The 12323-nt window shown below is 34.4% G+C and overlaps 1 protein-coding gene across 1 annotated transcript; it reads left to right on the plus strand.

The window, feature by feature from the left end:
* The first annotated feature begins 10170 nt into the window (after positions 1 to 10170).
* On the plus strand, positions 10171 to 11771 carry LOC109220052. The gene is made up of 4 exons (XM_019384513.1): positions 10171 to 10228; positions 10329 to 11008; positions 11220 to 11402; positions 11508 to 11771. The coding sequence occupies exons 1-4, from the start codon at positions 10171 to 10173 to the stop codon at positions 11769 to 11771; spliced, it is 1185 nt and encodes a 394-aa protein (XP_019240058.1).
* The last annotated feature ends 552 nt before the right edge of the window (positions 11772 to 12323 follow it).

Raw genomic sequence — 12323 nt, forward strand, 5'->3', positions numbered from 1 at the left:
GTGTGAAAATAAACTATCTTTTGTGATTTTTCCATTTTTATAAAACAACTAATTTGTTAATCAATCCTAAAATGTAGAATTAAATCCTAAATACAAATGCAACATATTTTGTTTTTTGTATTTTTCATTAATAAAATAAACATGCGCAGACAAATGCAAACAATTAACGAAAAATGCTGCAAAAATCTACAAAATTGCAAACAAATGGAAAAATTATTTTGTTTTGAATTTGTGGGAGTAATTCATATAGGAAAAAAATCACGTGCTCACACCGAGTATGTAATTAGTTTCAAAATCCGACCCCAAAACGAGGTCTAAATACCAATTATACAAAAATCCATAACTCTACCCAAATTCCTAACTTTCTACCCCTAAGAACATGATTTAGGCCTAGAAATCTAATGGGTGTTAATGGAAATTGAAGAAATGAGTCTAAGATTACATACCTATGGATTTGTGGTGAAGCTCTCTTTAAAAAATCGCCCAATTCTGAGTTTGGAAGAAGAAGTTATGAAATTTTTGTTGAATCCCGTTTTTGCTTCTGTTTTAAAATCACTGGACAGACCTTCATCGTGTTCGCGATGGGTCTGTCGCGTTCGCGATGGGTCAGGCCCAATAAACCATCGCGTTCGCGATACAAGACTCGCGTTCGCGGAGCTTCAGCCCCCAGAGCCTTCGCGTTCGCGTTTGTGTGGACGCGTTCGCGTAGGGTAAAATCCCTCTCCCCCTGCCCAGGCCCAAAGCCTTCGCGTTCGCGATAGCAGGCCCGCGTTCGCGAAGGGAAACACCCCCAAAGCTTCGCGTTCGCATAGAAGGAAGTTTCCTTCAGCCTGACTTACCCTTCGCGTTCGCGAGAGTCCTTCCACGAACACGAAGAACAACACACTAGAACACCAGAAACTGAAAACCTACAATTTTTCCTAAGTTCAAAACCTTCCGAAACTCACCCGAGCCCTCGGGGCTCCAAACCAAACATGCATATTAACTCAAAAACATCATATGAACTTATCTGTGCGATCAAATCGCCAAAATAACCTCTTAAACAACGAATTTAGCATAGAAATCTAAGAAAAATCTCAAAACTTCCAAAGTATCAATTTTCACAACTACAGGTCCAAATCACCTCAAACGACTTCCGTTTCTAACCAATTTCCACCAACTCATCTTAATTCACATATAAGACCTGTACCGGGCTCCGAAACCAGAATACGGGCCCGATACCATAAAATTTAAAACTCATTTCATTTCCAAAACTCATAAATAATTCCATAAAATAATTTTCTTTAAAAATTCATTTCTCGGGCTTGGGACCTCGTCATTCGATTCCGGAGTTCCATATTTTCCTACGGACCCTCCGAGACCGTCAAATCACGGGTTCGGGTCCGTTAACCCAAAATGTTGACCGAAGTCAACTAAGGTTCATTTTAAAGTCAAAATTCATCATTTTTCCCAGATTTTCACATAATAGCTTTCCGGCTACGCGCCCGGACCGTGCACGCAAATCGAGGTGATGCTGAAAGAGGTTTTTATGGCCTCAAAATACAGAATTTATTTCTAAAACAAAGGGTCATCACAATCAATTTTTCATGTTAGATGTGCATGCCATATTTTTGACTTAGTTGTAAAAGATGGTCTTAATTTATTTTCTGATGCTTGTAGTAAAATACAACGTTCTTGCGCCTATATTTTTCGTGCTAATAAAGCGAGTAGAATTCGTGAATTTGCTCAACAATGTGCTAGTGCTAACCTTCCATTTAGAAAAGTTCCAAAAGATGTTTGTACTAGGTGGAATTCTACTTATGAAATGCTTAAAGTTGCTTATAATTATCGCGTGCCTATCCAAAAGGTATTTAATATGCATAATGGTATCCCCGCTGACCAAATTATTGATTCTAATTGGGATGAGATCAAAGAGCTTACTAAATTTTTAGAAAAATTTTATTATGCTGCAAAATAACTTTTTGGTATATATTATCCTACTGTTACACAAATATTATGGTATATTTGTGAAATTTCTGTTGTATTTTGTAAGTATAAAACAAATCCATCTTATGCACCGGCCATTAATGAAATAATTTCAAAATTTGAAAAGTATTCTTTCCCTATTCCCCAAGTTTATTTAATTTCTACTCTACTTAACCCATGTTTAAAACTAAGAGGTGCAAAGGGACTTGTTCGTAAAATTTATGAGAATTTAGCAATTCAAGAAAATGAACAACCATATCTCGAAGACTTCCAAGCGAGCATGTACTCTTATGCTAGATCAATATTTGATAAATATAAATCTTTGGAAATAACAGGTTGTGAAACTGCTCCTTCTTCTTCTAAGTCTAGAGCAGAAGTTTTATGGGAAGATATGGATGATATAACAAGTTTTGGTTTCTCTATTGATGATGAAGGCAATGAACAACTTTTGGCATGATGGAGGGAGCATGCCAAGGCTTCAACACTTTCAATAATGGCCCGAGATATCCTGGTCATTCAAGCATCATCAGTAGCATCGGAGAGTGCTTTTAGCGCGGCAAGATCTCAAATTGGAGATCATAGACATGCATTAGCGGAGGACAGTCTAGAGATTTCTGTATTATTCAGAGATTGGATTAATTTAGAAAGAAGAAATCTTGATTTTGAAAAATTAACCACTAGGGAAGAAGAAGAAAACAATGAGATACTTAGCACTGGGAGCGATGACGGCATGGAGCTCATGGAACATAAATCAACATTGCCAATTCCAAAACAATGTCCGAGAGAAATTATTGATAATTTACAAAGAAGCTATATAGGAGCTTACAAATATTAGTATGATAATTTGCAAATGGCTACTAGGAGGCCTAGTTCAAACAGAACCCTTCCTAGAATGTGGCTGCGTAGATTAGGTGCTCTTCAAAAGAATTATATTTGTATGTGAGATTTGAAAGTTCTATTAATAAAATAAAAGGCTCAATGCGTTATTTTTTTTATGAATTGTCTTAGTTACTTAATACTTTCAAATTATATTAAACAAATTATAACTCTATTATAATTACTAGAATATTTCATTACAAGTCTTTTGTTTTAATATTTTATAATTCTTTACTTAGTTTTCTAATTTTCGTTTTAACAATTAAGTTAATTAAATAAGTCAAAAAATTAGCCGTTGCAAACTTTAAAAACTTAGTCATTGTCAAAAAACTAAACGTTTTTTTAAATTGCACTTAAGGCCCGCAAACCCGTCCAATTCCGTCCCGTTTGTTAGCGGGATGGGATGGGCCGACCATTTTATCCCGTTTGTCCCGTCCCGTTTCGTCCTGTCCGATCCCGCCACCGTCCTGCCTAAATATCGTTCCGTCCTGTCCCGTTAATTTTGTCCCGCCCCGTTTCGTCTCATCGTGTTGGACAGCCATACTAAATTCTGATAATCTAGAGATTCTCATAAAGAAGGTAACAAACAACCATAAAGCCTTTCTGCACTAATTAAAAGAACAAATAAATATCTATTTATGTTCGATGTCAGGAGTGATTGAGCACATGCTTTTTCAATACTGATTCGTAATAATTAGGACGATTCGGCAATCAAATTAAAAAAAGCCAGAATTTCCTGGCATGCCTTGGTTGTCTACTCATGACCACTAGTTTAATTTATTTTCTTATACTAAGCACGTGATGATGCATTTATCAACAGGATTCGGTCTCCACCTGATTATGATTAATTTAAGACAGAATTACATTTTATGTCAGTTGGTCCAATTTTAAAATAAAAATTAGCCCATATTTTGGAACTTTACCCGGCATAGCCCATTTTGCAAATAATGCATAGTCCATTTTCATTGGTTAACCTAGCCTCCTTTATCCTTCTTTTGTCTTTCTTCAACTTTTCACCAGAACCTATATCGAAATGCTTCTTCTTCTTTTAGCTGCAGCAGTCATTCTCTCATTCAACCTAACAGGAAGGCCATTTCCATTACTGTAATAAACATCTCCTCAAGGAGACTAAATCGCTATTTCTATTTGGAGTCCTCGTTTTTTTTTGTGCAATGTCAATTTTTTTAAGACAAAATACGTTTATCCTCCATTAATAATTTTTTGTTTCTTCTCAAATTGCTGGAAAGAGGTTGAAGAGTTGCAGACATCCTCCATTTTTTTCCTTCAATTTTCAATGTAAATAGGTCGACGATGAAGTCAGTGAAGTCATCGGAGAATGAAAAAGAGGTCTTGTGTTGTATTCAGACAATTTTCAAGTTCTTCAGATGATGTTCCAGTTTTATCTTCTTTTATAAAACAATTCCATCTCCATCTTTTCTCCTCTTTAATTTTCAGATCTAACTTCCTCTGAAAAACTCTCTTTTGATATTTTGATACTGAAATAGAGATGTAATATTGAACATAAGATGTGTTCTGGTATAAATATTGTATAACCACTATTTATACACACTTATACATTATTGTATAATTGTGTATAAATGTGTATAATTATGTATAAATATATATAATTATATATAAATGTAATATGTTCATAACATGACTTATATTCTTCTTCTCTTTCTCTTATTCTTTTGATATACATTATTATACATTCCATATACAAGTTTATACAGAGTTATACATCATTATACATGTACTGCATATTTATATTCAAATTAATTTTTTTTTCATGTTTTCTTCCTTTTTCTGGAATAATTCATGTATAAATCTACTTTCCTTGTTGATTCTCCGCCAAATCACGAACTTGCAACAATTGTTTCTAAATTTTACCATATAAGTAGAATCAACGAAAAATTGGGGGATAATTTGCAGCAGTAAAAACAAATTGGGGGAGAAATTATACGACAGAAGAATTAGAAAATCTCATGACTTCATCTAAATAAGATAATTATCCTGATTAAACTCTGTTGCCGAATAAAAAAAGCTAGAAAATACTCTTTTTTCAAATATTAGCCGAATATTTTTGGGCTACAGATTTGTAAAGTTGTGACTGGGCTATTATATTGCAAGTTAGATGTGTGAGTTGTATTTATATGAAATTATCCCTTGTAATAACATACTTTAAATAAGGACATAATTTTTATAACTAAAATTTTATTTAATTTTAATGTCCTAAATTATAGGACTTTTTTAAATAAAAGGCCAAAATTATCCCTATCGTTTGATAAATGGTTTATAACTACCCTCCGTCCATGTATCCTTTCAAAAAAATACACTCCGTCCATCTATCCGTTCAAAAAAACACACGAAGTTAATTCTATTAACAAAAATACCCCCGCGACTAACGGCAGAACTGATGGAGTGTATTTGTTTGAACGGATAGATGGACGGAGGGTATTTATAAACCATTTAGCAAACGATAGGGATTTTTAATTGGGCCACGTGGCAATCTTTGACTGGAACAAAAAATGGATATTATTTCAACCCATTTACCTTATCCGATCCATTTACAAAAATGGGTAGTATCTATCACACCCATTCCCACTCATCTGATCTCCCCCTTTCTTCTTCTCCACACAATAACAAATTAATTAATGAATAGATAAAACCCAAAATCAAATAACCCGAAATTCAAACTAGATTCTGAAATTTCTCCAATCAAACTCAGGATAAGTATTGAAACTCTTAAATGAAAAATCAACAAATACATTTGGGTTGTTAAGTAAGAAGACAAGGATCAAAACAAACCAAAAATCTGAAACAAAAAAATTGAGCCCAAATGCTAAAATTGTCCAAATTTATCAATCAAATCTAGGAGAAATATTAAAACTTTGAAAGGGACAAGTAATGAAAATCTTTGGATTGTTCATAAGAAGACAAAAGAGCCACGAAATAACAGAGAAAAAACAACTACATATAACTGATACAAGCACACAAGAAATTGAAACCAAGGTGCTAAAAAGCTTGAAATTATCACATTCTAGGATAAAGATTGAATCTATAAAAGGTAAAAAAAAAGTAAAGGGTTACCTTTGGGATGTTCATAAGAAGAAGAAGAGGAGGACAAAGAGTCATGAATTGCAGATGAAGTGAAAGCCAAAGCCATATTTTCAAACACAAAGAAAGATTTGTTTCAACAAAGAAACGCTAAAAATTCTTTGTGAGATGAGAGTGGGTGTGCTGGGTGATAAGGAAAAGAGAGGAAAAAAAAAGCACGGAAAAAGAAAGAAAATAATTAGGCGGGTCAAATAAATAGGGTCGGACCAGGTAAATGGGTAAAAATAAGACCCATATTTGATTCTTGGTCAATAATCCCTATCGTTTGCTCAATGGTTTATAAATACCCTCCGTCCATCTATCCGTTCAAAAAAACACACTCCATCAGTTCTGCCGTTAGTCGCGGGGTATTTTTGTTAATAGAATTAACTTCGTGTGTTTTTTTGAACGGATAGATGGATGGAGTATTTTTTTTTGAACGGATAGATGGACGGAGGGTATTTATAAACCGTTTAGCAAACGATAGGGATACTTTTGGCCCTTTTCCGTAGTTCAAATAATGAATGATTTAGTAACCACATTTTTAGTTGTTTTAAATGTCCTAAATATTAAAAAAAAATTATTAAACGACTATTTTATCTAGTGTAAATTCTATTTTTAAAGGGCAAAATAGACGAACACATTTCGCTAAGGGCATTCGTGCTTTTAATATAGTATAGATATATAATCCATGTACAAGAAGAGTTGAGGTTTCCGAGTTGACTTTTTTTTTCTTTTGAATTAAATTTAGATATGCATGATTGATGTACAAGAGTTGAGGTTTCCAAGATGATTTTTTTTTTCCGGAAAAGGGCCTAAATTACTCCTATCGTTTGTTAAATGATTTACAGATACCCTCTGTCCATCTATCCGTCCAATAAATCACACGGTGTTAATTATATTAACAAAATTGCTCCGCATCTAACGGCAGAATTTGTGGGCATTCAATTTAGTGACGTGGCTGTTTCTTATTGGGCCACTGCCAATCTCGGGCTGAAACAAAAAATTGACCTTATTTTCTTACCCGGGTCATAAAATACATTAACCCATCCGACAAAACTCCATTTTAAAATTAGAACGACCCATACTTCACTAAGATATCCATACTCAAGATTTTTTTTTTGGAAATTGATGCAGGGAAAATCTGATTTATAATTCTGATTCCATCTTCACACCAATTGAGATCACAAATTGAGCACTAACACTTTTTCCCTTAAATCAGAATATTCATATGCTTGCAATAATGAGAAGGTTCAAGATCTGAGAGACGAATTGATCAATTTTATGGAGGATTCAAGGGAAAGTGAGTGTTCCAAGCTTGCACAGTCTACCATGATAGTTCATCCGGACAAGGAGAAATTAAAGGAGTTAGCAAAACGAGAAGGCAAGTAGAATCTGTGGATACCAACGAGTTTGCAATGATTTTTTTTCTGGCTTAAAAGAGATTCTAGAAGATTCTATTTTTTAGACATCTATGAGATACATTATTTACACATCATGCAGTTTGATAGCGCTGCACGGACAAGAAAACTGATATTTGGCCGCAGAAGCGACGCTCTAGTCGAAAACAAATTCAATCACTTATTAGGTGCTGGTCTTTCGAATCTTGTGTATGGATATCTTTGTGAAATTATGAGTTAATGTATTACTGTAAAGAATTTTTCATAAAGCACCATCTTTTAGGTCTAATTAGCCATTTATAGATACCCTTTGTTATATTACGTGTTATAGATACATTTTATGTTTTTATACAATATATTTCATGTATTTAAGCTGTTGTATTCATTAATACAACCAAAAAAATAGGCGTAAAAAGTGAAATTCCAGCTAAGTTTGACATGTATTTAGCTGTATTCAAGCGGCATTAACGTTAAATACAGTAACGTATCTGCGCAAAATCTGGAAGGTTAAATTGGTTAAAAACGGAAGGAAATCAAATCACATGATATTCTACTAATTTAACTCAACGAACTAAAACGATCCCTCATTAATCTGTATTTGAAAGATACATAATAAAGATTATAGCTGAATAAAGAGAAATACATATGAATAATACAATTGAGTAGAACTGTATACAGTTGAATACAACAAAATACAACTTAATTCATCTGAATAAAACACTTGAATACAACAAAATATAACTGAATACAGCTGAATAAAACTCTTAAATGCAACAAAATACAACTAACTTCTGCTGAATAAAATAGTTGAATATAACTAACTACAACTGAATACAACTGAATACAGTTGTATAAAACACTTGAATACAACTAACTAGTGCTGAATAAAATAGTTAAATACAACTGATTAAAACTGAATACAAGAGAATACGCATAACTTTTTAATACATCTAAAATATATAAATGAATGCTCGCAAAATCTGGTTATGAGCTCGAACCAACCTCAGACTCGATCGAATTCCATAGCTTAAAAATAAAAATTTAGATGAAGAAGACAAAAATGTTTTTTGTTTTGTATTTTTTCATTTTTTCAAGAATTGGAACTAAGATTCAAAAATCGAAAATCAGCCGAGGAATTCCCGGTGAGTTTCTGGCGGAGACGAGGGGGGTTGAAGAAGATGGGTGGAGCGGCGGAGGCTGGTGGTCGTTGCCGGATTTTGGGAGTAGGCGTCTGGCGGCGGCTGCCTTAAGGATTAGGGGAGAAAGAGTAAAGTGTATGCAAAAAGAGAGAGAGAGAACGTGGTTAGTCACTGTTACGGTGATTATGTGAGAGAAAAGACTAAAAAGGAGAGAGAAAAATATTATTTAGCATATATCGTGCCTTAAATGTAGGATGTAACTATAATTAGATATTTGGCTATGAAGTATAAAAGTATCTATAGGATGTAATATTTTAAAATGGTATTTATTTAAAATAAATAGGGTACTAAGGTTTTCTATAGGGTGTAAAAATTCCATTGTATGACCCAGTTAAAAAACGTTGGGCCGGATTAAGTGGGTCGAAATAAAACCCATTTTTTGTTTCAGCCGAGATTGCAACGTGGCCCTGTAAGAAACTGCCACGTCAATAAATTGAACGGCCTCCAAATTCTACCGTTAGACGCAGATGCAATTTTGTTAATATAATTAACACCGTGTACTTTTTTGGACGGATAAATAGACGGAGGCTATTTGTAAACCATTTAGCAAACGATAGGGATAGTTTAGGCCTTTTTACATTTTTTTTTATGCTCCAATTGGACTTCACCTCTGCGGCAATGGCAATTCTTTAGTCGTTAGGTTCATGGGATAATGAGAAAAAATTCCGAGATTAAATGTGGAATTCTTTAATCTCATATTTGGGTGAATTCATCTTCAGATTAGTTATACCATAATTTTGATATTGTTTTTATACCATATTTAATATGGATAATAATTTCGGGATAAAACAACCAAATGACGTAAGTGACATTCTCCAAAGCTTTTTCTCCCAAAGTTTTTTAAGAATGACAAATTAATAACAAGAAATAAAAAGTTTATCAACATTTATCTATTATAAAATCAGACACATATTTTACGTTATATCTTCTTTATATCATTTTTAATCCAACATTTGCAAAAAAAAAAAGAAAAATTACTAGATAATCTCGTTTTTACTTAATCCCTATATTCCCCAAAAATTATAACAATTGACACCTGAACTTATTTCTTTTAATACTCTAGAGCCTTGGACTTGGGTAGAATTGTTCGCTACTAATACTGATGAAAGTGATGAAGAAGAGAAGAAATTCATGAAGATTTCTTCGCCAATTTTACACAGAAAAGAGAAGGAAGAAGGAGATGAGATATCTCAGACAAACACCTAAGTCTTCGGACTTTTCTATGTTGTGTTTGTCTATATCTCTATATCTCTTTAATCAAATTAGAGATGAGGCTACACGTGGAATAATCATGATGGTCATGATCCTTTAATATCAACCATCCGATCAAGTATTTAACACCTGTACATATTGAAGATTCAAGAAAGAATTCTCACGTGCCTATCACATGAGAACATAGGAGAGAATATTTTACAGTTTTTCTGTTACATTCTAGACAAATAGGAGTAGGACAAGTGTATAGCAATATTCTTTATTTGTTATTTTTCAGTAGGATAAGTTTGTATATATACCTTACACTGTGAATACAAAAGATACAGAGAAAATTCTCACATTTCCTACTGTTTCTTTCATGGTATCAGAGCAGCAATAGCTCGATCCAAAATCTCTCTTCTCTCAAAATATAATATTCATCTATGGCAGGAGAAGAAATTGCCCCTACTCCTTCTACTCCCATTACCTCTGGTTCAACCAGTCAATCAATCTCACAGGATATGAATCATCTACCTTCACTCATCTGATGCACCTGGTTTAAGCCTTGTAACCACTCCTTTTGATGGTAGAGGTTTTGCAGGTTGGAGGAGATCAATCCTCATAGCACTCTCAGCCAAAAACAAGATAGGTTTTATAGATGGTGACTGCAAGGAGCCAAAACCTGATGCACAAGACCACCCTCAGTGGAGTAGATGCAACTTCATGGTGACCTCTTGGCTTCTGAATTCATTGTCCAAGGAGATAGGTGATAGTGTCATCTATTCAAAATTTGCAAGAGATTTGTGGAACAGCCTTGAACACAGATTTGGCCAAAGTAATGGAGCCAAACTGTACCAACTGCAAAAGGAGATATCAATGTTAGTCCAAGGTAACAACAGCATAGCTGGATATTTTACCAGACTCAAGAAATTATGGGATGAACTTGACTCTCTCAACTCTCATCTAGTGTGCTCTTGTGAATGTGTTTGTGATGGGAAAAGGAAAGTAACAAAATTCTTAGAAGACCAGAGGATCATTCAGTTTCTAATGGGACTAAATGATGTCTATTCTCAGGCAAGAGGAAATATCCTCATGATGAATCCACTGCCTGGAATAGATTTTGCCTATTCACTCCTTCTTCAAGATGAAAATCAAAGGGAGATATATGCAAGACCACAATTAAATGCTGATGCTTCCTCTTTCATGGTAGGAGTTCAAGGTAGGGGACCACAGAGAAATAACAATCAGCCACAGCAAAGGACATGGACTAATTCACAAAAGGTTAACAACATACAACAAAACCCAGGAAGAAAGCTAAAATTAACCCTAATGTAAGCTGTACACATTGCATGAGAACTTGGACATGTCAGGGGAGATTGTATAGGTCTAAATGGTTTTCTNCAATTTGGAAGTACAACAACACCAGGAAATGCAATCAATGCAAATGCAGTAGCTGGTACTATACTTAAGTATACTGGAACTTGTATGGCAGCCTTTAACACAAAAACGGATCATTGATTCAGGGGCTTCTGAACACATGTGTTTTGATTCAAATTGTTTCTTATCTTTAGATCCACTTCCTGTTCCTGTGCACATTAGTCTTCCTAACTCTTTTCAACTATATGTCACACACATAGGTAGAGTTCCTATTCAGCCTGATATGATTCTTGAAAAGGTTCTTTATGTTCCCTCTTTCAAATATAATTTGCTCTCAGTCCATAAGTTTTGTGTCCAGTTTCATTGCTCACTCAATCTAACTTCTAGTGAATGCATTATGCAGGTCCCTTTAATGAGGAGGGGGAAAGTTTTTGGTGAATTAAGAGGGGGATTGTACCTGCTGGAGCCTAGCACACCTAAGATAGATTCTGGTTTTAGTTCAAATAGCAATGTATTTTCAATTCCAAAAGGAAGTAATTCCATTCTTGTTCCTAGTGAAGTTTCTTATTCTGTCTCTAGTTCAAATACACAAGACTCTAATGTACTCCAATGGCATGTTAGATTGGGGCATTTGCCATTTTCAGTAATGAAAAATCTTCAGTTTTAATTTTCCTTCCAATTTTAATTGTGTGTGTGATATTTGTCCACAAGCCAGACAAACTAGATTGCCTTTTCCTCTAAGTCAAATCAGAACTCTTGAAATTTTTGATCTTATTCACATTGATGTATGGGGACCTTTCAAAAGTACCACTTACAATGGGTACAGATATTTTTTGACTGTGGTTGATGATTTCAGCAGGGGGACTTGGACTTTTCTTTTAAGTTCTAAGAGTAATGCTTTAACTATGTTATCGTCTTTCTTAACTATGGTGGAGAGACAATTTGCAAGGAAGGTTAAGAGAATAAGATCTGATAATGCATGGAACTGGGAAAGGGATCTTTTCAGTATGATTTCTTTCAATCACAAGGGATTTTACATGAGACTTCATGTGTGGCAACACCCCAACAGAATGAGGTTGTTGAAAGAAAGCATAGACACCTTTTGGAAGTGGCAAGAAGCTTGTATTTTAACTCAAAACTTCCTATTCAATACTGGGGAGAGTGTGCTTTAACTGCCACATATCTAATCAACAGGTTCCCTTCTAGAGTTCTAAAAGGA

Source organism: Nicotiana attenuata, unplaced genomic scaffold (assembly GCF_001879085.1).
Source record: "Nicotiana attenuata strain UT unplaced genomic scaffold, NIATTr2, whole genome shotgun sequence".
NCBI classification, from domain to species: Eukaryota; Viridiplantae; Streptophyta; class Magnoliopsida; order Solanales; family Solanaceae; genus Nicotiana; species Nicotiana attenuata.

Excerpts from the sequence above, each read along its gene's own strand:
- LOC109220052 (XM_019384513.1), top strand. The coding sequence starts at position 10,171 with ATGGCAGGAGAAGAAATTGCCCCTACTCCTTCTACTCCCATTACCTCT. Across the intron at positions 10,229-10,328 it reads CATTACCTCTGGTTCAACCA|GTTGGAGGAGATCAATCCTC; the intron begins GTCAATCAATCT and ends GAGGTTTTGCAG. Across the intron at positions 11,009-11,219 it reads CATGGACTAATTCACAAAAG|CCTTTAACACAAAAACGGAT; the intron begins GTTAACAACATA and ends CTTGTATGGCAG.